This window comes from Globicephala melas, chromosome 3 (genome assembly GCF_963455315.2).
Source record: "Globicephala melas chromosome 3, mGloMel1.2, whole genome shotgun sequence".
NCBI classification, from domain to species: Eukaryota; Metazoa; Chordata; class Mammalia; order Artiodactyla; family Delphinidae; genus Globicephala; species Globicephala melas.
Genome location: NC_083316.1, coordinates 164,780,074 through 164,806,804, shown reverse-complemented (window position 1 = coordinate 164,806,804; position 26,731 = coordinate 164,780,074). Strand labels below are relative to the sequence as shown.

The 26,731-nt window shown below is 39.5% G+C and overlaps 2 protein-coding genes across 24 annotated transcripts in view; one reads left to right on the top strand and one right to left on the bottom strand.

Moving 5' to 3' along the window:
- LOC115865167 (zinc finger protein 558) overlaps positions 1-20,671 on the bottom strand; it is a 67,998-nt gene extending 47,327 nt beyond the window's left edge. Inside the window, exons 1-7 of one of the 5 annotated variants that reach the window (XM_060297162.1) lie at positions 20,389-20,671; positions 20,244-20,307; positions 14,161-14,213; positions 13,150-13,276; positions 8,490-8,588; positions 7,918-8,101; positions 3,903-7,562 (exon numbers count right to left, since the gene is read on the bottom strand). In XM_060297162.1, coding sequence (XP_060153145.1) covers positions 6,104-7,562; positions 7,918-8,101; positions 8,490-8,588; positions 13,150-13,276; positions 14,161-14,208 — 1,917 coding nt within the window. In that variant the 5' untranslated portion in view covers positions 14,209-14,213; positions 20,244-20,307; positions 20,389-20,671 and the 3' untranslated portion in view covers positions 3,903-6,103. Of the gene's footprint in view, positions 1-3,902; positions 7,563-7,917; positions 8,102-8,489; positions 8,589-13,149; positions 13,277-14,160; positions 17,334-20,243; positions 20,351-20,388 lie in introns of those variants that run through there. The other 4 variants (XM_030879592.2, XM_060297163.2, XM_070045324.1 and 1 more) reach the window with 4 other exon arrangements.
- Positions 1-26,731, top strand: part of LOC115865168 (zinc finger protein 177-like) — a 133,486-nt gene that overhangs the window by 28,468 nt on the left and 78,287 nt on the right. The window lies entirely within an intron of this gene.

Below are 26,731 nucleotides of genomic sequence, written 5' to 3'. Positions count from 1 at the left end.
AATTAAATCTTGCAATTCATTTCTTAAATAATAAAAAGATGATTCATGAGTGTGTGGCACATGGTAAATGTTTAACAAATGTTAAGTATATGAAGTTATTACTATTTGGAAGTGTACTTTGAATTAGAAAATGGACCTAGACTGTCAGTGTTTGTTGCTGTGCAACAGAAAAAATACTATTCCCACAAATTCCTCTTTTGAGTACAGTTGACCCTTGAACATGGGTTTGAACTGTGCAGGTCCACTTATACACAGACTATAGTACTATGTGATTGGTTGGTTGAATCTGCGAATACAGAATCACTTACATGAAGGGTCAACTGTAGTAATACATGGATTTTCTACTGCTCCATGTTGGTGCCCCTAACTGCAGCATTGTTCAAGGGTCAACTGTAGTAACACATGGTGGTTACACCTGTGAATTCTGAGGCCAGGCGGATTTTAGCTGCCAGTTGTGTGACCTTGGGCAAACTCCTTAGTTTCTCTGCCTCAGTTTCCCCATCTGTGAAATGTGGATAATGACAGAATCTATCTCAAAGTGTTTTGTGTGTGTGAAGAGAAAATGCATTAGAGCTGTAAAGTCCTTCAAACAGTGCCTGACACAGAGCTCAATAAACCTTAACTAGTTCAGTTGAATCAAACTAATATTTATGTAATGCTAACAACAAGCCATATGTTTTCACGCAAAGATAAAGCAATGTTGGTCTCATACTTTATTGACTGAATTCTTTCCTTCCCTTGTAATCACACTCCTTCCATAATATAAGGAGCCCATATGCTGTGGATGGTTGAAAAGATATCTGGTGCTTGCCCAGAAGATGCTAAGTGAAGGTTATATGAAAATGCTCTCAGCCACAGCTTACCCTAATAGTTCCCTGTCCAACCACACACAAGCCTGATTGTCCTAACTGGTTCTTCAGAATTCTTTGATCTCTGGAGGCAGTATAGTATAGTAATAAAAACCATGGTTTCTGGATTCAGGCATAGTTCCCCTATGTACTAAATATACAACGCTGGCCAATTATTTGAGCTCATTTCTGCTATTTCACTATGGTGTGTTAGGTGGATAAGTATCTGCCTCATAAGGCTTTTGTGATGATCAAATACGTTAATATATAGAAATATCTTAAATATTAAGATAGTGAATGATACAGAGTGAAACTCATGAAATGTTAAATATTATTTTCTCTTACTTTTATGATATCATAAAACCAAATAAGTCCCTTCTCTTCAAAGCCCTCTCTAAATCTGTATTCTAAACTCCTCCATGGTCTAAAAACTTGGGACAGAAAAGGAAGTGTTTCTGATCCCACAGAAAGGATGTGGTCCCACCGCAGCCACTGCAGTAGCACTTCCTATGTGCACCTTTGATGCTACTGAATGGCTTTGATTAATTTATGGCTAGTGTTGATAATATATCTGTCCTAAACACAAAAACTGTTTCTTGTCCCTTGTCTATTTTTTAACACCTTCCAGATTTTTAAAAAATATATTAGCCTTAAAATATATTTTATGATTGAGAAAGGTAACAGAAAAGCAGGTAATTTAGAGCTTCTCTGGATAATCTGGCCTCACAGAGGGAAGTGCTGGGTTTAGAATTCTTTTTTTTTTTTTTAACATCTTTATTGGGGTATAATTGCTTTACAATGGTGTGTTAGTTTCTGCCCTACAACAAAGTGAATCAGTTATACATACACATATGCTCCCACATCTCTTCCCTCTTGTGTCTCCCTCCCTCCCACCCTCCCCATCCTACCCCTCCAGGCTGTCACAAAGCACCGAGCCAATATCCCTGTGCCATGCGGCTGCTTCCCACTAGCCACCCACCTTACTATGTTTGTTAGTGTGTACATGTCCATGACTCCCCCTCGCCCCGTCACTGCTCACCCTTCCCCCTCCCCATAACCCCAAGTCCGTTCTCTAGGAGGTCTGCGTCTCCATTCCTGCCTTAGCCCTAGGTTCTTCATGACATCCCTTTTTTCTTAAATTCCATATATATGTGTTAGCATACGGTATTTGTCTTTTTCTTTCTGACTTACTTCACTGTGTATGACAGACTCTAGGTCTATCCACCTCATTACAAATAGCTCAATTTCGTTTCTTTTTATGGCTGAGTAATATTCCATTGTATATATGTGCCACATCTTATCATATTTCATAAAACAATGTGTATGATGAATTGCAGGATAGATCTGATCAGAACACTGTGTCCTATATACCTTATTAGCAGAAAGCACAGGTAAATGTATTTATTCAACAAATGTTTGAGTCATTATGAAGTGTCAGTCACTTTAAAAGAAGGAATCCAGGACTAGTCATAAATTTTACTTTACTGAGGAGCTATGGATGTCATTTATAAGGGTAAAACAGGTTAGTTGTTCCATTAATCTACACAAGTGCTAAAACTGCAAACACACACACACACACACACACACACACACACACACATTTAAAATTGGTGAAATCTGAATAAGTTCTGTGGATTTCCACTGGAGGAAACTGGGTGATGAATACATGGGACTTCCATATACATTTTTTTTTACAAAAATATGAACTTGTAATTATTACATAATAAAGACTTTAACACACACACACACACACACACACACACACACACAAGGACCAGAAAGCTTAAATGACTTTTTTCAAAGGTCACAGAGGTAAAGTTGAGAAGTGAAGACTAGAAATCAGGTGCCTTGATTCCAGTCCAGTTTTCTTTCCATTCCAACAAGGAAACCATACGGCCTTATGATAACAGGCACATAAAGGTGATCCTCTGCATATATCTCAAATGCATTTCAACTGATAATGCTAATAGTAGAATATTCTGATTGGATGGTTATATAAGCAAATTGGACACAGTAGAAGGCAGGCACTGATACAAGTGACTATCACAAATAGCTAGGGAAATAAGAGAAAATTAAACCCAAATTCAGTAGAAGGAATAAGACCAAAAATTAAAGAATTAGAAGCATAATAAACTGAGAGTTGGTTCTTCAAAAATAATTAACATATCAAAATCCCTACCAAGATGAAGAAAAAGGGACCACATAAACTACCAAGATCAGGAATGAAAAAGGGGATATAATTACAGCTTTCAGACATTAAAAAGAAATTATAGGATATTATGAATAACTTTATGCCAACAAATTTGGAAAGTTATGGAATGGACAGATACAATTTAGCAAAACTAACACAAAAACAAATAAAAAAATTAAATAACCTTTTGTCTATTTATGTTTGGTGTAATTCATGAGTGAAACTATCTTACAAAAGCTTCCTATGAAGAAAACCCAAAACTAGATTCCCAGGTGAATTTTTCCAAACACATAAAAAATAGATAGTAGATAGTTTAAATTTCATATAAAGTTTTTCAAAACAATTTCCAACTTCTTTTATGAAGCAGTGTAAACCTGATACAAAGCATACAAGTATATTAACATAAAAGAAATTACAAGACAAGCCTCATTAACACAGACACAGAAATAATTTTTTTTAAATAGCATTTTGAATCTAGCAAAATGAAAAGGCTAATAAGCTAATATATATACCATTTCCAAGTATAGTTTATTCCAGGAATACATCTTGTTTTACCATTTGAAAATCAAGGAATGTAGTAATTCACCACATTGAGACCAAAGGAGTTTTTAAAGACTCTGACATAGACAGAAAAGGCACTAGATAAAATTCAATATCATTGATGATTAAAAAAACTCTTTTGATAATCGAGGAATAGAATTCCTTTCATTTAAAAAAGTTATCTATGAAAAACTTACAACTATTATTATACTTAATGGTAAAATATAGAATACTTTCCCCTAACATCAGGAACAGGGCAAAGATGTTCATTTTTACCATTTCTATTTATCACTATAAAGCAATGAGGCAAGAAAAATAAAAGGTAAAGTTTAGAAATCAAGTAAGACTTTCTTTTATTGGCACTGACAGGATTGTATACACAGAAAATCCAAAATAATTCATAAACTATTTGAATAAATAATTGAATTTATAAATATCATGGATAAAAGATCAATGTACAAAAAGAAATTGCAATCCTATGTGCTAGCCCCCAAAATCGAAAAATAAATAAAAATATTTACAAAGGAAAACATATCTCATACCTAGAAATAAATTAAAGTTACTTCAAGACCTCTACAATTAAAACTACAAAACACTGTTAAGAGGAATTAAAGACGACCTAGATAAATGGATAATTATACTATGTTCATCAATTAGAAGACTCAGTATTGTAAAGATGTCAATTTTATTCAGGTTATTCTCTAAAGTCAATGCAATCCCAAGCAAAGTCCCAGAAGATTTGTGAAAATTGGTAAGATCTAAAATTAATATAGAATCAAATCAGGAACAGAGAAGGAAGACAATCCTGATGAATAAAAAAGTTGGAAGGCTCTTGCTACCGGATATCCAAAAATACTGAAAAGCCAAGTAAAGATTGAGAAACCATCTTAGCAATCTAAAGAGATGGTAACAGATGGAATCAAACCTTTCTGAAAGGATTTCTAGAACTACTTAGCCTTGGCTGAGAGTTCCCAGACTTCATAGTTCCCTACCATTGCTAAGACCAGAATGAGCATATTGTGCTAGCTGATGTTATTATTGCCTCTATTTCTACACCCTACCTGCCCCTGCTGCCTCCTTCCCTTCGCCATATACATCACAATTGCCAGGACCCTATGATTCAGTTAGGACTGACTCCACTCTCTTTTTCTGGATGAGTATGGGAGCCAGTCCTAAACAAACCAGAGAATTATATTCCTCTGGCCACAGTGATTCGATCACAGTTGGCAAGTGAGCCAATCAGATTTAACTGTAATAATCATATTGGAATTGTTCAGAAAGACAATCACTCTCTTCTCCCTGAGACTTCAACCCAGAAAGAAAGCAGCCTGGATCTTCTGAGGGCCACTGTGAAGAAAAAGAGCCCACAAGGAAGAATAGCTAATGCAGAATGATGCACAGACAAGACATGGAAACAGAACTCATCCAGATAACATCTTTTTAGCTCCAGGACCCAGCCACCTCTGAAGTTACTTATACCCAAGGATTTTTCAGTAATCAAACCAATAAATTCCCTTTATAGTTTACAAAAATGAAAAGCATGAAGACATGTCAGAGACTGGGAAAAGTTATCTGCAATACACACACACACACATATATAAAATACACATAATTTACGTGTATTATAACATATTTTACGTATATGTATGTAACTAGATATAGACAGAGATACACATACATTAAAAAAGGACAAGTAGGGCTTCCCTGGTGGTGCAGTGGTTGAGAGTCCGCCTGCCGATGCAGGGGACATGGGTTCGTGCCCCAGTCCAGGAAGATCCCACATGTCGCGCAGTGGCTGGGCCCGTGAGCCATGGCTGCTGGGCCTGCGTGTCCAGAGCCTGTGCTCTGCAACGGGAGAGGCCACAACAGTGAGAGGCCCGCGTACTGCCAAAAAAAAAAAAAAAAGGGGGGGGTGGGGGAATATTGGGTAGGCAATTTCCAGTTTCTGCCATACTAGATCAAAATGAAATTACCATTTACAAAAGAAATTACAAATACCGAAGTGTTGATAACCACAATGACTGCATACTTAGAGAACAATGAGAGTAAATTAGAAACTAATAATAATAATAAAAAAAGACCACTCATGCCTGCATACAAAAAAATACACTTCAACTCCCCGATGGGTCCAAAAAACTCTGTAATGGAAATAACATTTACATCCAAACCAAAACAAAAGCACCTCATAAAACATATGCAGCTACAGCTGAATGGTATTAGGGGAAATTTATCACCTTAAACATTCATCAGAAAATTAAAACTGGAAATCAACAAGCCAGCAGTAGTCCACTTTAAGGATGAGGCACCAATCTTTGCTTCTAGTATGAATTTTCTTAGAACACAGTAAGTGACGTTCATGAAGGTGTTACATGATTTACATACACAGGGTTCCTCTTAGTTGTGAGTTCTCAAGTCTTCAAAACGATGAGCGACAGTTTCCTACATTCACAGGGTGTCTCCACAGTGTGAGACCTTGCGTGCTAAGATCTGAAAAAGCCTTGCAGACATTTCCTTATTCCTTACTTTATATGTTTCCTCTAGTGTGAGTTTTCAAATGTCTTCGAAAGTAAGCGGGACAAACAAAAGCTTTCCCACACTCCTTACATTCATAGGGCTTCTCACCAGTGTGGCTTCTTACGTGTCTTCGAAAGGATGAAGGACAACTGAATGCTTTCCCACATTCCAGACATTCAAAGGGTTTCTCTCCAGTGTGCATCCTTGTGTGGACAGTAAGGTATGAAGAATGGCGAAAGGCTTTCCCACACTCCTTACATTCATAGGGTTTCTCCCCAGTGTGCGTTCTCATGTGGATCCTAAGGGCTGAGGGGTAAATGAAGGCTTTTCCACATTTCTTACATTCATAAGGTTTCTCTCCAGTGTGAGTTCTTGTATGTACCGTAAGGTGGGAGGAACTAATAAAGGCTTTCCCACATTCCTTACATTCATAAGGCTTCTCTCCACTGTGAGTTCTTAAGTGTTCGGTGAGGGATGAGGAACGACTAAAGGCCTTCCCACATTCCTTACATTCGTACTGCACCTTTCCAGTGTGATCTCTCACATGTGCTCTAAAGGACGAGGGACAACTGAAGGCTTTTCCACATTCCTTACATTCGTAGGGTTTCTCTCTACTTTGATTTTTCACATGTGTATTCAGGGAAGTGGGAAGATAGAAGGCTTTTCCACATTCCAGACATTCATAGGGTTTCTCCCCAGTGTGTTTTCTCATATGGATACTTAAGGAGGATGGACAATTGTAGGCTTTCCCGCATTCCTTACATTTATAGGGTTTCTCTCCCGTATGTGTTCTGACATGTACGGTGAGCTTTGAGGACTCACTGAAGGCTTTCCCACACTCTTTACATTCATAAGGCTTCTCTCCAGTATGGATTCTTATATGTATTATAAGGTGAGAAGAGGAACTGAAGGCCTTCCCACACTCCTTACACTCATATGGCTTATCTCCACTGTGAATTCTTTTGTGTTTGGAGAGTGAGGAGGAACAACTAAAGGCTTTCCCACACTCCTTACATTCATAAGGCTTATCTCCACTGTGAATTCTTTTGTGCTCTGTAAGGGATGAAGAACAGCTAAAGGTTTTCCCACATTCCTTGCATTCATAGTTTGTCTTTCCTGTGTGAATCTTCATATGCGCCCTAAAGAATGAAGAACAACTGAAGGCTTTGGTACATTCCTTACATTCATAGGGTTTCTCTTCAGTGGGAGTTTTCATATGCTTCTTAAAACAAGCAAAAAAATGGAAAGCTTTCCCACATTCCTTACACTGATAGGGTTTGCTTCCAGTGTGAGACCTTATGTGATTCTTAAGGGATAAATGATCTGTGAAGGCCTTTTTACACTCTTGGCATTCAAAGGCTTTTACTTCAGTAGTTCTCTTGAGTATATTAAGATTTGAGATATGGCTGAAAGTTTGTCTACACTGATTTTCTTCGTTATGTTCATAGATGTTCTCCACCATGTGACTTCTTTTAAAAAATAAAAATCACATTATTAGCAGCAAGTAAATTTTTACCATTTTCAGTGACTACATCTGTTTCCTTCCCTGTCCAATGATAAGCTGAAAGTTCTCACAGAGGGCTCTACGATAGCCAATATTATCACTGAGTTTTTGGCTTATGGGGTTTTTCTGATGGTTGCTTACAAATGAATTATGTGTCAAACATGGAAGAGCTCAGTCTCATTTGTGGAAAAAATATCTTATGAAAATTCCATATGAAATCACAATTTTTGACCAAGTTTTATATACATGTTTTTTTAATTTCGTGACATTTTAAGATTCTCTCCTGAGACACTACTCTTTCTCATATGAATAGCACTCACCTCAAATGTCTCTCATGGTTTTTGTTCTGATAATCAAAACCATGGTATTCCCAGCTTTTGTGTAAAATGGACAACGAGGAAGCACTCCTTTTGAATCTTACTACATTCTGTTCACTGGATATTTTTTCTCCATAAATATCTTGTGCGGCGACTAATTCATTAGTTTTAAGTTGAGTCTCAAAACCTGAAACAAAAAAGTAAAGGCATCATGAAAGAAGGACTTTTGGCAGTGTGGCTGGTTCAGGACTTTCCCAATAAGCACAGGGTCAAAATGGCAAAGCAATTAAGAAATAATCCCACAAAGATTGAGACTGATGGTAACATAAATAGGGTATTCCTAGGGGAGCAAAACAAAAAGGAACTGGGTAAAATGCACATGACCGAATACTACATTACAAAGAGGAAATATGGGCTTTCCCAAGAACAAGGACTGATGAAAAGTCAAAATAGTAATCGAAGGTATCTGTGGAAGATCAGCTTCCTCAGACATGGCAAAGTTTCACTTTGCTTTTATTTGATTTTTCCAAATGTAATATCCCCCAACCAAGTCAGTTTCTCCCAAGGATTCTTGCCTTCCTGATGCTCCCCCTGGGTGGGTCCTCTCTCTGCTATCTCCAGGTCCTCCTCTTGTTTCCACTGGGAGATCAGATAGGGTGTGTGTAGTGGATACCCTGTTCATGTGGAAAGGTATATCATGAGGGAAAACAATGAGGAACCATAAACATTTCCACGAGACAGGGCAAAAACTTTGCTCTCCCGTTACTCTAAAGCAAGTAGGAGCTTAATTGCAACAAAATGTTGAATTTATTTTTTTAAGGTGGGAGGGGGTGGTGTGATGTCTAGAACTGATCTGACATTCACACCTAAACCTCAGTATTATTAGAAACTGGGCCAATATTCACAGGCAGGACATACTGTTCTCCTGTTGAAGATAAATAATCTCAGAATACCAATCTCAGAGAAGGTTACTCTGAGACCATGATAAGATGAAACAAAATAAGGCTACTTCATAATTTAGCCTAGGGACAGACAAAAAATGTCACTGTGCCATCCACAAAATACTAATAGAATTTCCCCTGCATCCAGATTTCTGTCAGCATCCAATCTAAAGTGAACACCTAGGGACTGGGTTGAATGGTGCCCCTAAAAAATTCATGTCCATATATACATTACTATGTATAAAATAGACAACTAATGAGAACCTACTGTACAGCACAGGGAACTCTACTCAATGATCTGTGGTGACCTAAATAGGAAGGAAATCTAAAAAAGAGTGGAAATATGTATACGTATAACTGACTCACTTTGCTGTACAGCAGAAACTAACACAACATTGTAAAGCAACTCTACTCCAATAAAAATAAATAAATGACAGCATAATATAAAAAAAATTCATGTCCAAACAGATCAATGGAACAGAATACAGTCCATAAATAAGTCAATATAAATATAGTCAACTTATCTTTGACAAAGGTGCAAAGGCAATACAATGGAGAAAAATATAGTCTTTCCAACAAACAGTGCTAAAATAACTACTAGACATCAACATACATTAAAAAAAAAAAAGAATCTTGACCTTACACTCTTGCAAAAATTAACTCAAAATACAGGGGGAGGCATCCAAAGCTTCAGGAAAAGTTGGGGCCCCATCAATAGGGAGTAAAAACTTAGTTCAAAATAGATCACAGATCTAAATGTAAAACATAAAACTATAGAACTCTTAGAAGATAACATAGAAAAAAATGTAGGTGACCTAAGATTTGGCGATGACTTGTTAGATAGGTGAAAATTAATCAGGGGAAACTTCACTAAAATGGAGTTGAGAGGCTGGAAGGAGAAGCTTTCATGCAGTTCCACAGGACATCAATTATAGGAAGAGGGCTTCCCTGGTGGCGCAGTGGTTAAGAATCCGCCTGCCAATGCAGGGGTCACCAGTTCGAGCCCTGGTCCAGGAAGATCCCACTTGCCACGGAGCAACTAAGTCGGTGTGCCACAACTACTAAGCCTGTGCTCTAGAGCCCACAAACCACAACTACTGAGCCCACGTGCCACAACTACTGAAGTCCATGTGCCTAGAGCCCATGCTCCACAACAAGAAGCCACCAAAATGAGAAACCCATGCACTGCAATGAAGAGTAGTCCCCACTCACTGCAACTAGAGAAAGCCCACGTGCAGCAAGAAAGACTCAATGCAGCCAAAAATAAATAAATTTATAAAAAAACAAATTACAGGAAGAATTGTCGATTACAGACTCCAACAAAAGAATCATCAGGGCTTCCCTGGTGGCGCAGTGGTTGAGAGTCCACCTGCCAATGCAGGGGACACGGGTTCGTGCCCCGGTCTGGGAAGATCCCACATGCTGTGGAGCGGCTATGCCCGTGAGCCATGGCTGCTGAGCCTGCGCGTCCGGAGCCTGTGCTCCGCAACAGGAGAGGCCACAACAGTGAGAGGCCCGTGTACCACAAAAAAAAAAAAAAAAAAAAAAGAATCATCAAGAATCACCAGTTATAATCCTGACAGGAAAAGATGTACATTGCATCCCCTATAAGAAATCAACTACCCCAGCAACTAAGCCAATATGAAACCATCATCACCCTGAATTCTCATTTTTCTCCAATAGACTTTCATCCAAAACAACCTCTCCAAAATTCCTCCTTTTTCTCTATAAAATTATGTTCTTCTCCCTTGTTTTTTGGACTTGCCTATGGCTTTTGTTATAGCTTTCTTGTCCTAAATTGCAATTCCTCTGCTATGCCCAAATAAACCATTTTTGTTGGTAAAATAACTATCTTATTTTTAAGGTCAACAGATAATGACCTGAAAGACACAATTCATGAGAGAAAGAATTGACAAGTTGGACTTCATTAAAATTAAAAACTTTTGCTCTGAGAAAAAACTGCCAAGAGAATAAAAAGCCACAGACTGGAAGAAATTATCTGAAAAAGACATATCTGATAAAGAAGTGTTATCCAAAACATACACAGAATTCTTAAAACTCAAAAATAAAGAAAATAAACAACCCGATTTAAAAAATGGGCCAAAAACCTTAACAGACACCTCATCAAGGAAGATACACAGATGGCAAATAAGCATATGAAAAGATGTTCCACATCATATGTCATCAGGAAGATGCAAATCAAAACAATGAGATACCACTATACACCTATAAGAATGGCCAAAATCCGGAACACTGACAACAAAGAATTTTGAGAATGTGGAGCTGGTGGGAATGCAAAATGGTACAGTCACTTTGGAATACAGTTTGGCAGTTTCTTACAAAACCAAACATACTCTTAACCATACAGACAGGCAATTGCACTCCCTAGAATTTACCCAAAGGAGTTAACAACATGTCTACACAAAAACCTGCATGTGGATGTTTAGAGCAGTTTTATTCAATTGCCAAAACTTGGAAGCAATCAAAATGTTCTTCAGTGGGTGAATGGATAAACAGGCTGTGGTACATCCAGACAATAAAATATTAATCAGCACTAAAAAGAAATGAGCTATCCAGCCATGAAAAGAGGTGGAAAAACCTTAAATGCATATTACTAAGTGAAAGAAGCCAGTCTGAAGAGGTTATATATATATATACTGTGTGATTCCAACTACTTGACATTCTGGAAAAGGCAAAACTATGGAGACAGTAAAAAGATCAGTTGTTGCCAGGAGTTGTGGGGAAGGAGAGATAAATTGGGGTGAAGGGGATACAGAATTTTTAAGGGTAGTAAAGCTACTTTATGATAATATAATGGTGGATATGTCATTATATATTTGTCCAAACCTTAAAATGTACAACACCAAAAGTGAACACTAATATAAACTCTGGACTTAAGGTGATAATGATGTGTCAGTGTAGGTTCATCAACTGTTACAAATATACCACTCTGGTAGGAAGGCTGTGAGTGTATGGGGACAGGGGGTATATGGGGAATATCTATCTGTACCTGTTACTCAATTTTGCTGTGAACCTAAAAACTGCTCTAAGAAAAATAAAGTGTACTGAGAAAAAAATCCCTGTCCTCCCAGAATTTCAGAATGTTACTTTATTTGGAAATAGGGTCTTTGCAGATATAATCAAGTTAAGGTAAGTTATACCGGATTAGGGTAGGCCCTAAATGCAATGACTGGCGTCCTTACAAGGACAGAAAGACTTAGAGACAGAGGACGAAGGCCATGTGAAGATGGAGGCAGAGATCAGAGTGATGCAGCTGCAAGCCAAGGATTGCTGGCAACCACCAACAGCTAGGAAGGGGACAAGGAGAGATTTTTCCTGAGCCTTTGGAAGGGTCATGACACTCTGATTTCAGACTTCCAACCTCCAGAAATTTAAAAGAATAAGGTTCTGTTGTTCTTGGCCACCCAGTTTGTGGTGCTTTGTTATGGAAGGCCTAGGAAACCAATACAGCCTGCTTCCACAGACCTACCCCCAAGTCATTCAACCTAAGTACACAAATCCTATAATATTTACTTTCTAACACCTTCTTTCTGAGACATGCCATGGCTCCCCATGGCATGTGTTCTCCCTCACTGCTCAAAGTAACAAACCCAACTTGCTTAACTGGTGGTCTCTGGGTACAGAGCACTAACGCTGTAAAATTCTCAAAAGGTCCCAAACCACCAATTTTCTCCCTGTGCCCCAAAGTGACCCCCGAAGTCTGTGCCCACAATTTCTACACTTAATAAGCCTTGAGGCTTCCAACCACAAGAAAAAGAGAAAGTCAGTTCAATACATGTTTATTTTCTTTCTTTTTTAATCTTAATTTCATATTTATCTTCTTGCCCATTACACCTAAGCATTTTGAATACAGTCACATCTTGTTTTTTATAGTATACATTCAAAAGGGTTTGATATAGAGTTCACCCTCAAAAAAAATGCTTAATGAATGAAAGAATGACTGAATGAAGAAAAATAAGACCAACAGCATCTTTATAACACTGGATGAAATGAAAAGTCTGCATTCAGTGCCAGTGTCAGAATGGATAAGGAGATTTCCACTGATTCTTTTTCTGTTGCTGTTTTATACTGGTAGAATATTTCAACAATATGCATTGTTATTGTTTATTTTCATGGTGAACCCACTAGACTGTAAGTTCCTTGGGGTCAGTGACCATGTCTGTCTTATTTACCAATTTATTCCAATTCCTCAACCCAAATCCTAGAACAAAGTCAATTAGTAAGATAAAACTGTTTTCTAAACGACTAAATGAAGGAATGTTGCCACCCTTACCTAATGAGGCCAGGTTCCGGAAGTTTTCCAGCATCACATCTCTGTAGAGGTTTCTCTGAGCGAGATCTAGCAAAGCCCACTCCTCCTGGGTAAAGTCCACAGCCACATCCTCAAAGACCACTGGTTCCTAAAACATTCCACATATTTTGTTCAGAAAAGTGCCAACTCCCCCAATGTGTGCAGGAGGATGAATGAGGCTGGAAATACTGAGGAACTGAGAATCAATTCATAGGAAGTTCAGAAGATTCTATTCTCCCAACATCTACCCTAGGATTCAGTCATCAGATCTTCTTCGTTCTACATAAGCATCCTGACTGATCAAATTTTCTCACAGATTTAACAACACTTTTGAAACAATAAATTTATTTTTCCACAGTTTGATGGTGACCAATTCCAGTCTTACAATAATCCAGAACATCCAGAGGATCTAGCAGAAATGAAATGCTCTAGAAATGAAATAATAATTTCTACATTGAAACCAGCAAAAATTCCTTGTTACAGAAACAATTTCACTGCTTCCTTATATCCCACCACAGCAACCAGCACAACACGAAACACTGGGTCAAATCTGGATGAGGTTTTAATGAATAAAAACACACTGAGGGACAGAGAGCTTTCCTTTTTTTTTTCATTCCCCACAAACCTTGGGCCCAGGAGTCTGCAAGAAGCACAAGATTCAACCCAGGCCCACAGCCGGCCACATTTTCTTGCACTCAAGGCCAGGGGCTGTAAATTATACAACATGAGCTAAATTCAGCCTATCATTTATTTATGTAAGTAAAGTTTTATTGGAACACAATAAAACATTTGTTTATCCACTGTATATGGCTGCTTTCACACTAAAATGGCAGAACTGAGTAAAACAGAAACTCTATGGCCTTCAAAGCCTAAAATGCTTACTATGTGGCCCAATGCAGGAACAGGTTGCTGACCCCTGCTCTAAACAATTAGGAGATCGATGGCCCGGTGGAACTGAAATATTCTTTTGGAGAATTATTAGCTCTTACTCACCTGTGTCATATTTTTCTGTAACTCAGCAGCTGTTCTTTCTTCCTCCATGTTCCCTTCATGAAGAAAGACAGAGTATTGAGAAGTTAGAGCTGAGGCAGGAGAAAGAAGACACGAGAATCTGGGTCTCCCCACAATTTCCATAATCAAGACTGTGGATTTTGCAGCATATCTGTTAGGAGTGATCACTCCCCTCAAAACACACACACACACAGACATGCATAGCCCCAAGACACCCAAGCAAACACACATCAATCTTGTAAGAAAATAGAGGGAGGGGGGAAGAAGTTAGAGCAATCTTATCTCCTCTAGAGCTATAAAACAGTCCTCTGGTTCTTGTAGATCATAAAAAAAACAGGTTAAGAGTCCCATTTTGTAAGCAAGTTAACTGTAGTCTAAAAAAATTTAACTGTCAATTTGACCATAATAATGAAAACATAAAAAAAAAATCAGAGAATGCCTTCAATAGTAAGAATATACACACCATCTCAAATCCAGGAAAGTGTGACCTGTATGCCAGACTTCCGGGGGTTCCACTTCCAATATTTATTTCTGTACTGCTTGGCAGGCTAACATGTATTACTCCTCAGTCCCTGACTACTAGACCCTCTCCCACAAGGGCTGCAGGGTCCCCAAAACCTGGTTTTTGAGAAAGAGCATCAACTGACTGAATTCCACATGCAGGTGGCAAGAGAAGACTTCTCCTACTCAATTCTGCAGGAATTGTACAGGAGGTACAGCAGCAGCAGAACAAGAACACTCGGAGTGAAGTTAGCAGTGTGTGTCATCTCTCACAGTGATATCTGTAGCACTACTGCACAAATTTCAAATAACGAAAATGCAACAGTTTCTTCCACTGCCGTGGATGAAGTATGTATTTTAAAGCCAATACAAACTGTAACATTCTTTACTAACATGCTCCATTTAAGCAACCAAGATATGAGAATGACTTGGCAAAGAGATGCCTATACCTCTGCAAAAAGATTATTCATAGAAACTCTGCAAATCAGATCCTATCAAAACCAGTTTATAGTTGAAGAATCTTGGAAAGAGTCACTTAACTATGTGCTCAATGCTACTCAATTAGAAAGCTGCTGAGGAGCTGTGTGTATGCAGCTGTATTTACCTTCAAAGCCTAAATGCCCAATGAGTGTATTTCTGAACATATACCCTACAATTTAGTTGTCAGTGAGGCCCTTATGCCCTAACATTACCAGGGTCTGGCCTAGAACCCTGTTGGGCACACTATGGAGAGTAGACAAATGAAGTATTCTATTCAAGTGTTTTATCTTTGAGCTCCTTCTCTTGACTAAGCCCTATGTCTTCAGCAGGGATGCTTCCCTTAAGGCCCTGACCTCCTGCTCCTTCATCTCATATTTATTTCGGTAATATTCACCCTGTCCTACTATGTGCAGTCACAGGAGACACAGCACTGAACAAAACAGAAAAATACTAAAGTGCCTGGGTCTTATAATCGTTTGAAGGAGGACCACTAAATTAACAAAATAGTATCAGGTGGTGGTATATGCTATATAAAAATGCATCACATTATAGGGATAAGGAGATACACACATATTTATCTTTAGCAAATCAGGACTACTTATGTGACAGGGTAGAAGCAGGAAATTAAAATAACTGTTTCAGATAACACTAGAAATCCATGGCTGGTGTGGTACATATATTTATATACAACTGACCCTTGAACAATTGCAGGGGTTGGGGCACCAACCCTCCAGCAGTAGCAAATATGAGTATAACTCATAGTCAGCCCCCAGTACCCAAGGACTCAACCAACACTGATCCTGTAGTATTGTAGTATTTAGTACTGAAAATAATCTGCATATAAGTGGACGCGTGCATTTCAAACCCATGTTGCTCAAGGGTTAATTGTATTTACAAATATCATCCATTCCTGTAGAAGAAAAATCAGTATCAATGGGGTAACCATTGACTTATAAGGGCAGAAAAAGAACAGCATAAAGGTTTAGGGAAAAAAATGAGTATGTGACAAAATTAACAATATTTTAAAAAACTTAAACAGAATCAGATAAAGCTAAATGGCAATACTACCCAAAGCAATCTACAGATTTAATGCCATCCCTATCAAATTACCCATGACATTACAGAACTAGAATAATCCTAAAATTTATATGGAACGATAAAAGACCCAGAATTGCCAAAGCAATCCTGAGGAAAAAGAACAAAGTGAAAAGCATAACCCTCCTAGGCTTCAGACAATACTACAAAGCTACAGTAATCAAAACAGTGTGGTACTGGCACAAAAACAGACATACAGATCAATGGAACAGAACAGAGAGCCCAGAAATAAACCCACACGCCTACGGTCAATTAATCTTCAACAAAGGACGCAAGAATACACAATGGGAAAAAGACAGTCTCTTCAGCAAGTGTAGCTGGGAAAGTTGGACAGCTGCATGTAAATCAATGAAATTAGAACACAACCTCGCCGGTGGAGAAAAGGGAAACCTCCTACACTGTTGGTGGGAATGTAAATTGGTACAGCCACTATGGATAACAGTATGGAGGTTCCTTAAAAGACTAAATATAGAACTACCATATGATCCAGCAGTCCCACTCCTGGGCATATATTTGGAGAAAACCATAATTCAAAAAGATACATGTACCCCAAAGTTCACTGCAGCACTATTTACAATAGCCAAGACATGGAAGCAACCTAAATGTCCGTCAACAGAGGAGTGGATAAAGAAGATATATATATACAGTAGAATATCTATATATACAGTAGAATATTAGTATATCTATATTAGAATATCTATATACAGTAGAATATTAGTCAGCCATAAAAAAGAATGAAATAATGCCATTTGCAGCAACATGGATGGACCTAGAGACTGTCATACTGAGTGAAGTAAGTCAGACGAGAAAGACAAATATCATATGATATTGCTTATACGTGGAATCTAAAAAAAGGTACAAATGAACTTATTTACAAAATAGAAATAGAGTCATAGATGTATAAAACAAACTTATGGTTACCAAGGGGGCAAGGAGGGAGAGGGATAAAGTGAGAGACTGGGACTGACATATACACACTACTATATATAAAATAGATAACTAATAAGGGCCTACTGTATAGCACAGGAACTCTACTCAGTACTCTGTAATGACCTATATGGGAAAAGACTCTAAAAAAGAGTGTATATATATATATATATATATATATATATATATATATATACACACACATACACACATATATATGCTATATATATATACTATACTATATATACTATACTATATATACTATATATATATAGTATATATATACTATATATATAACATATATAGTATATATATACTATATATATATAGTATATATACTATATATATAACTCTATATATATACTATATATACTATACATATATATAAAACTGACTCACTTTGCTGTACACCTGAAACTAATACAAAATTGTAAATCAGCTATACTCCAATAAAAATTAAAAAAAAAGAACACACCCTCTCACCATACACAAAAACAAACTGAAAATGGCTTAAAGACTTAAACATAAGGTGTGACACCATAAAACTCCTAGGAGAGATCATAGGCAAAGCATTTTCCAACATAAATTGTACCAATGTTTTCTTAGGTCAGTCTCCCAAGGCAACAGAAATAAAAACAAAAGTAAATGGGACCTAATCAAACTTACAAGCTTTTGCACAGCAAAGGAAACCATAAACAAAACGAAAAGACAACCTATGGAATGGGAGAAAATATTTACAAATAATGCAACCAGCAAGGCTTAATTGCAAAAATACACAAACAGCTCATACAACTCAACAACAACAAAAAAACAACCCGATCAATAAATGGGCAGAAGGACTTCCCTGGCAGTCCAGTGGTTAAGACTCCACACTTCCAATGCAGGAGGCACGGATTTGATCCCTGGTCGGAGAACTAAGATACCACATGCCACACAGCCAAAAAAAAAAAAAAAAAAAAAAGGCAGAAGACCTGAATAGACATTTCTCCAAAGACATACAGATGGCAAATAGGCACATGGAAAGATGCTCAACAATGCTAATTGTTAGAGAAATGCAAATCAAAACTATAATGGGGTACCCCACCTCACACTGGTCAGAATGGCCATCATTAAAAAGTCTACAGATAACAAGCACTGGAGAGGGTGTGGAGAAAAGGGAACGCTCCTACACTGTTAGTGGGAATGTAAGTTGGTGCAGCCACTATGGAAAACAGTATAGAGTTCCTCAAAAAACTAAAAATAGAATTAACATATGACCCAGCAATCCCACTCCTGGACATATACCCAGAGAAAACTATAACTCAAAAAGATACATGCACCCCTATGTTCAAAGCAGCACTATTCACAATAGCCAAGACATGGAAACAATCTAAATGTCCATGAACAGATGAATGGATAAAGAAGATGTGGTACATATACACAATGGAATACTACTCAGCCATAAAAAAGAGAAGGGAATAATGCTATCTGCAGCAACATGGATACAACTAGAAATTATCATACTAAGTAAAGTAAGTCAGAAAAAGAAAGACAAATACCATATGATATCACTTATATGTGGATCTAAAATATGGCACAAATGAAACTACAAAACAGAAACAGACTCACAGATATAGAGAACAGATTTGTGTTTACCAAGGGGGAGAAAGGGTGGGAGAGGGATAGACTAGGCGTTTGGGGTTAGCAGATGCAAACTATTACATATAGAATGGATAAACAACAAGATCCTACTGTATAGCACAGGGAACTATATTCAATATCCTGGGATAAACCATAATGGAAAAGAATATTAAAAAAGAATGTATATATGTGTATAACTGAGTCACTTTGCTGTACAGCAGAAATTAACACAACATTGTAAATCAACTATACTTCAATTAAAAAAATAATAAAGTGAAAAAAATGTTTAAAAAATTAAAAAATATAGGGACTTCCCTGGCAGTCCAGTGGTTAAGACTCTGCGCTTCCAACGCAGGGGGCACGGGTTCGATCCCTGGTCAGGGAGCTAAGATCCCGCATGCTGCAGGACCAAAAAATAAAATAAAATAAATAAATGAATATAAACACAAAACCTGTTTACATCCAGTCATTAAAGAAAAAAATTAGCAGTTTAGAACATACCTACAAAGGAAACAGAAGTTGCAGATTGTTTTACAGACAGGTTCACCAAGTAAGTAAAGGATTCATAATTCCATTTTTTTGGGGGGTGGGGGGTGCTGTTTTCCTGTGTATTTCCAAGACCAGAAAAGTACTCAAAACTCAAATATATGTGTATACACACACACACACGTACATAAATATATGAAAGATCTCATTCATATACACAAGGGCAAAATATTAAAGTATTAGTACAGTCCAGAAATGAATAATGAAGATAATAATCACAAAATAAGTTCATTTCCTCCTAGGAATGAAGTGTGGTTAAAATGATTAACATAATTAAAATGATTAATATAATTCACATTAATAGAAAAAGATCACATGACTCATCCCCTTCGATACAAAATAGTGACTGATCTCTATCAATATGCATTGATGATAATAATTTAACCCACTAGGACTAGAAGGAAATAGGCTTTAATTAGAAAAAATATATATTATTTACAAACACCTACAGCAAACATTCTATTTAATGGTGAAATGGCAGAATAATTCCCTCTGGGATCAGGAACAAGACAAGGATGCAACTTAAATGCTATTCTACATTGAACTGAAAGTCCTGGCAAACGCACTAAATAAATAAAAAGAATATGAGGTACACAAAATTAGAAAGAAAACGCAGAAACTGACATATGATCACACTTTCGGTGTGAAATTCAAAAAAAATCTACAGATAAATGACTAACATTTAGAGCTGCAACTGGCAAGGGGGGTTAAAAAGATACTAAGTAATCAGTTCACTTTTATGCAGCTGAATATAATGTAGCAAACTGATGCCCACAGGAAGAGAAAAAAAAAATCACAGGTTAAAAATAATATCTCTCGCATCAGGAAGGGAGAGGTGGGGACGGAGTTAGGCAAATGTCACCCCATTCTCACAGAACAAGCCGAAATCCACAGACCTGCGCAGAGACGAGGTTGAGACTCTCGTCCCCGTAACCCGAATGGCAGGGATGCTTTTCCTTTCTGGAAAGAGAGCAGAGGATGATTTTGGAGGCCGATTAAATACGAGGATGGCTCTCCAACTCTCGCCTGCAGCAGACTCACCCCGACTGCTGGACTCTCACAGAGTTCCTGATTCAGTGAGTTTGGTACCAGCCGCGGCTGCTGGAGGCCCCGGGCGCGGGTGTCCCAGCGTGGAGCGGTGGGCACAGCCCAAGCGGCCGCCTTTTGGCCTCTGACCCCAAGGCCAAGCTCTCCACCTCCCGCGCACCAGACTTGGGGCGGGCTGGGCTGAACCAGGTAGGACGCGGACCGAGGCTAAAATTTACATCAGATTTAGACGGGGTTGCAAGGGGACATGGCCGCCGGCTTGCGCACGCGCAGAAGTGCACGGCTGCTTCCGGTTTCTGCGCCAAGCACAGCGTCAGGGGCCGGGCCTCGGGAGCTGGGAAATTTGGGTTGGGAGGGGCCGTGGCAGCTTCCAGCCGCAAGTGGAGGAGAAGTACTAGTTTCCTTCCACGGAGAGACGCGACTGGGTCTTGGGGCTGTGTCAATCTAGGACTTGGGGTTGGAGAGGGCCTGGAGCGGGACCAGGCTATGGGCGGGGCTTGGTTTACTAGGCCTGTGGGGCGGAGATGGGGCGCGACCAGGCCTAGGGGCGTGGCTTAGTTGAATATTCCAAAGAGCTGAGTTTAGGGTGGGATCAGGTCGAGGGGTGGGACTGTAGCAAGAGGAGGTCCCACAGTCAGGCTGGTGATTTGGGGCACTTTGAGACAAGACGATGTCCTCATCCCTGGGGACCACTATAGCAGGTTAACTAGCCAATAAGGCAGAAATGGCAAGCCAAGGCCGGTCTCCGAAGCACAGTTAGGGGAGGCATCTTTGTCCACAGCCAGCACGCCTCTGCTGTGACCCAATCAGATCTGCTGTGAAGGACAGCATCATTCTCGCTGCTCCCCAGAGGGATATTGAGACCCCATCCCCAACCCTTGGGTTGGCCCAACTAAAACACTGCTTAAAGTAACCAAAGTCAAGGAAGTTTATATCCCTGCCTCCCTAGGAGCCCAAAGGAGATGGCTTACCCTACTAAAAGAATGCTCCAAACCACGAGATGGGCGTTGGGCCCTGCTTAGGGGAGCTTCTCACCAGGAGGACACCTAGAGAGGAGGTAGGAGCCCAAACTCTTGGAGAGATGAGAAGTGATGGAGTGGAGGATCCTGGAAAAAGAGGTCTGGTGCCCTCTACTGGAGAAAAAAAATGCAGCACGGTGTCCCACAATAGGAATACTGTGTAGAAATTGAGATACTTTATCCTCTGCTTTGCCAGTGACCATCCAAAAAGTAACAAAAGACCAAAAGGGCAAAAGGAGAAGGCCAAAAACAGAGGCGCTGATTCTCTCTTGAAGGAGGAAATACACATCATCTCTCTCCTTAAGGACCTCCCCCCAAGAAGCACTCCCCCTTCACCCCAGGAAGTGAATGAATTGGGAGGAGAATGAGTTAAAAGGGTAATTACCTGCTTAACTATTAAAATCGGCCCACTTTTGCTAAGAGATGCTTCTGTCCTGGTTGTTCCTCCCAGACTCTCCCTTTTCCCATTATTGGAATGGACCGCCTTGGTCAACCTCATGAAATAAGCCTAAAGCTTTTGCTATGGTGGGTGTCACCTGGTGGGAACCAGTTAACTTTCTCCTACCCATGTGGGTGACCAATACGCCACAGTACTGGCTAAGGACAGGCGCTGAAGGATTACGGTCTGTCATAGCTGACTTACTGAAAGAAGGTACTGATTCCTACCATGTCACCTTTCAGTTCCCTGGTGTGTCCTGAGCCAGTATGAATATATGGAGGCTGCCTACAGACTATAGAGGGTTAAACAAGACTACTCCCTTCTTATAACATCGCTACCAAATATCATCACCTTAATGGATGACATTCAAAATAACATGGGTAAATGGTTTGGAGTTATAGATTTAGCTAAATGCATTCTATTCAGTAAAAGTTTCACAGGAGAGAGAGACACCCTCACCTACTGCCCATGTACTTTATCCTTTGCTCCACTGAAGGCAAAGTGGAACAAACTCGAATCTGCTCTGGAGACCCAGGAAGTGGAACTAAAAACCTTGGACTTGGGAATTTCCTGGCGATCCAGTGGTTAGGACTCCACGCTCTCACTGCTGAGGGCCAGGATTCAGTCCCTGGTCCGGGAACTAAAATCTTACAGGCCGTGTGGCACAACCAAAACAAACAAACAAACAAAAAACCAAAACCTTATTTTTTTTTGCTGTTCAATATCTATATTTAGTTTTTTTATATAAACTGATCTTTTTTAAACTTTTACTTTATATTGGAGTATAGCCGATAACAATATTGTGGTAGTTTCAGGTGCACAGCAAAGCGACTCAACCATACATATACATGTATCCATTCTCCCCCAGACTCCCCTCCCATCCAGACTGCCACATAACATTAAGCAGAGTTCCCTGTGCTATACAGTAGGTCCTTGTTGGTTATCCTTTTTAAATAACAATGTGTACATGTCAATCCCTAACTCCCTAATTATCCCTTACCTCCACCCTTCCCCGCCCCCTGAAAAAACCTTGTATTAGACCACACCATTTGAGCAATACTCTGGGGAAAATCAGATCCTCTACTTCTGGCTCCAAATGACCAACAACTTTAACCCCTAATCTGTGACTGGGCCTCTTCCCTGTAGTCGAAGAGCCAAATCTAGACACAGCTAAGCAGTTTTATATTCTGAAGGTGGCAGAGAAGAAAGCCTCTTACAGCATCAGAACCCAGGAGGCAATGAGAAACTCTCATGACAGGCCTCCCATCCTCTCATGTTCTGGGAGGATCACAGGGCCAACTCCCAGACTCACCACAGGTCAAGTCTTTGCCTGCATAGTCTATGTGGATAGAGGCAAAGTCTCAAGGGCACCATTTCTCCACACCTCTAGCCCCCAATCTTTCATGTATCTAGCTAAGAATTCTTTTTAGGTACTTTTTGTGGTAGGCAGAATAGTGCCCCTTGCCAAAATTACCCATGTCTTAATCTGCAGAACCTCTGAATGTTACTTTATATGGCAAAAGGGACTTTGCAGTTATGACTAAATTAAGGCTTTTGAGATGGGGAGATTACCATGGGTTACCTAGGTGGGCCCAATGTAGTCACAGGGATCCTTGTAAGTGAAAGAGGGAGGCAGGAGTCAGAGAAGGAGATGTGAGGATGGAAGCAGAGGTCAGAGCGATGTGGAGCCATGACCCAAGGAATGGAGGCAATCTCTAGAAGCTGGAAAGACAAGGAAATGAATTCTTCCCTCTAGCCTCTGGAAGAAATACAGCCCTGTGGACCCTCTGATTTTAGCCCAGTGAGACCCAGTCCAGATGCCTGACCTCTACAGCTGTAAGATAAAATACTTGTGTTGTCTTAAGATACTAAGTTTCTGGTAACCTTTGATAAAAAGAGAGGTTCACATATTGAGGTATGGGGAAGTCATTCTGGCCTATACATGAGTTAACTTGCATTTTATGCTAAGAAAAATAGCCTGTTTGTGGCCTATCAAACATGCACTGCAGTCTGCTTTAATTATTAAAGAAAAGTGTCCATTGACCAGAAGTAAAGAATGTCCATGTTAAAAATAAAGATAAAAAAAATAAAAAAATAAAAAATAAAGATTAAAATAAATAAATAAATTTAAAAAAAAATAAATAAAGATTAAATGCCTCCCTTCCTGGGACGCCAATGCTGGTACTCCTTCCATACTAAGACTCCCTTTCCAGGTGCCAAGACCACACTGACTAGCTGTGCACGTGCTGATCTGTTTTTTTAAACCTTGAAGGAATGTATCCCTGACCTTCTTGATGTTCTTTGTTCTCACAAGACATAAAGCTGTACTGAAAACAAGGCTTCTCTAGAGCAGTTTCTCAAAGTAATCTGGGAAGCTGGCTTCCAAGCTATAGTCCTCAGTTTGGCTCAAATAAAACTCTTTTCTTTTCCTATTGTAGATTGCTTATTGATTACTTTTGTCGACACCTATCATAGCAGCAATAGGGGACTAACACAGATACCCTAACAAACTGTCCTGATAGAGCTTGGACCAAAATGGTTCTGTTCCTTTTAGGGAACATCTGACAAGAGTGACTGGGACCATGACTCCCAGTAGGGTGATTCGAGGTAAATGGAGGATATACCACAGCCAGGCTCCCCATCCAGAACCAAGCCAGTTAAATATTAAACTAGGTACAGCAAGAGATGCTGGCAGCCAAACACACCCTGCTTTGACTGGCCAGCAAGAAGTCCAGGGTAATATGATTGTTCATTACCACTCACAGGGCATGCGGGATCCTAGTTCCCCGACTAGGGATCGAACCCACACCCCCTGCAGTGAAAGCTCAGAGTCTTAACCACTGGACCACCAGGAAAGTCCCATATACCAGAGTGTTTAGAACAATGTCATCATCTGTGGAAAATATACAAAATAGGCACCAAAAATAATAGGATGAGGCTAAAGGGAATAATAGTGTCCAGAAAGTGAATTTTGTCCTGTCATTTCAAGTTCAATCTCAAGGGAGGCTGCTCCTTCCGGGAGGCTCTTTGAAGTGTCTACATGTGGGCATCCACTTCAGAGGTCACGGTGGGGCGTAGAGAGTTTGTGGAATGAGACCTCGTTAGAGTTTTACTGTGTTGATTACAAATTCAACATCCTCATTTTACTGCAAGTAAACTGATACTTTCTCATCTCCAGAGACCCTGGAGACCAAAATATTGAACCAATCTCATAAAAGTGTTTGTTACCCTACAGAGCTTCTGTTTGGGATGATGGAAAAGTTTTGGAGATGGATAGTGGGGGTAGCTGCACAATATTGCGAATGTACTTAATGCCACTGAGTCGTACACTTAAAAATGGTTAAATTTTATATTATGTATATTTTACCACAATTTAAAAATATGTTTGTTGTCCTTTGCTGTCTTACCTCATTGTTTGCTTTTTTCCCTGAGCAGCATGTCAGCTATACACACTCTTTCTGATCTCCCAGGAGGAGCAAGGGAAGAAGCTGGAGAAAAGTAGGCAAAGGACTTACCCTGGGCCACTGTGCAGGGAAGCCCCAGATATTGGGAACCAGAGGCCCTATCCTTCCTGATGATTACATTTCAAAGGAAAGGCTCTCCAATCCTTAGAAACATTTCAGAGTTATAAGAGATACGTATTCACAATGGTAAACGTTTTCAGGAAATGCTCTAGAACAAGAGGTCAGCGGCCTACTTTCTCCAGTATTCCTTTACATCCTGACTCCTAATACCGTTTCAGTTTCATGAGACAATACAATACACCTGGACCGTGATGCCACAAGTCTTCACTAAAAGCCCCTAATACTTCTTCCAGTTTCTCAGCCATAAATCTCCAAGACTTTCGACCTCCCTATCCTTCTACTTTGATTCTAGGTCTACTCACCTGATCTAACCTCCTCTCAAGAGGAATCTCTTCATCCCTGTAAAACGTTGCTATCTAAAGCCATAAAGTTTCTGGGAATTCCCTGGCAGTCCAATGGTTAGGGTTCCACGCTTTCACTGCCAGGGCCAGGGTCCTATCCCTGGTGGGGGAACTAAGACTCCCAAGCTGCAGTGGCCAAAAATAAATAAATAAATAATGAAGATGTAAACTTTCTGAGGATAAATTACAATTCAATCAGATTTAGTAGGTTCATTATATAGCTCATGACCATAACGCTGGGAAACAAGTCCCTCACACCAGAGTGAATAACAGCCATTAAAAATTCCCTTTTCTTTTACTGAAAGATGACTTATAAGATTCCTAAAACTTATTTAGACTGTGCATAGCCACCTTAACTATTTGCCTCCTTCTATGACATGATTATTAACACCCGTGAATCTCTGCTGTGGGAGGTCACTGCACCGTTAGCCTTTGACTGACTCCAGGCTAATACTGAGAACTCCACATTTCTTGGTCTCCCAAATTACAATAAGCTGTTTTCTTTATCTGTCGGTAGCTAAAATGGATCGTCAAGCTCAAAAACATAATGGAAACCAGAGTTCAACTGGGTATCACAGTCACTCTCGCAACTCATTGGCTGAAGAATCTCCCCATTGCTTCAGGACAGCAGCCTCAGCCACATAGTTAGCAGAAGCCATCTTAAACTTAGGGTCACCTCTTCACCTCCAGCGTCAGAGGCCCCAGACTGAGATGCAGAAGCGTTTGCTCCCTCTCGCCCTAACTGCAGTTTGAAGCTCCCTTCCCAGGTAGGGGGAATCACAGAGAGGAAGCTAAACTATAATGAAAAAATGAATGGTGCACAGGGAATTTATGTTGCCATGTGGAAAAGTCAAGTACATCTAGGCGGTAACTGTATACATATCTCCGTGGGGAAAGTGCAGCAAGAGTTGTGCAATGACACTATGCATCAAAATTTGAAAGCAATTGTTATTC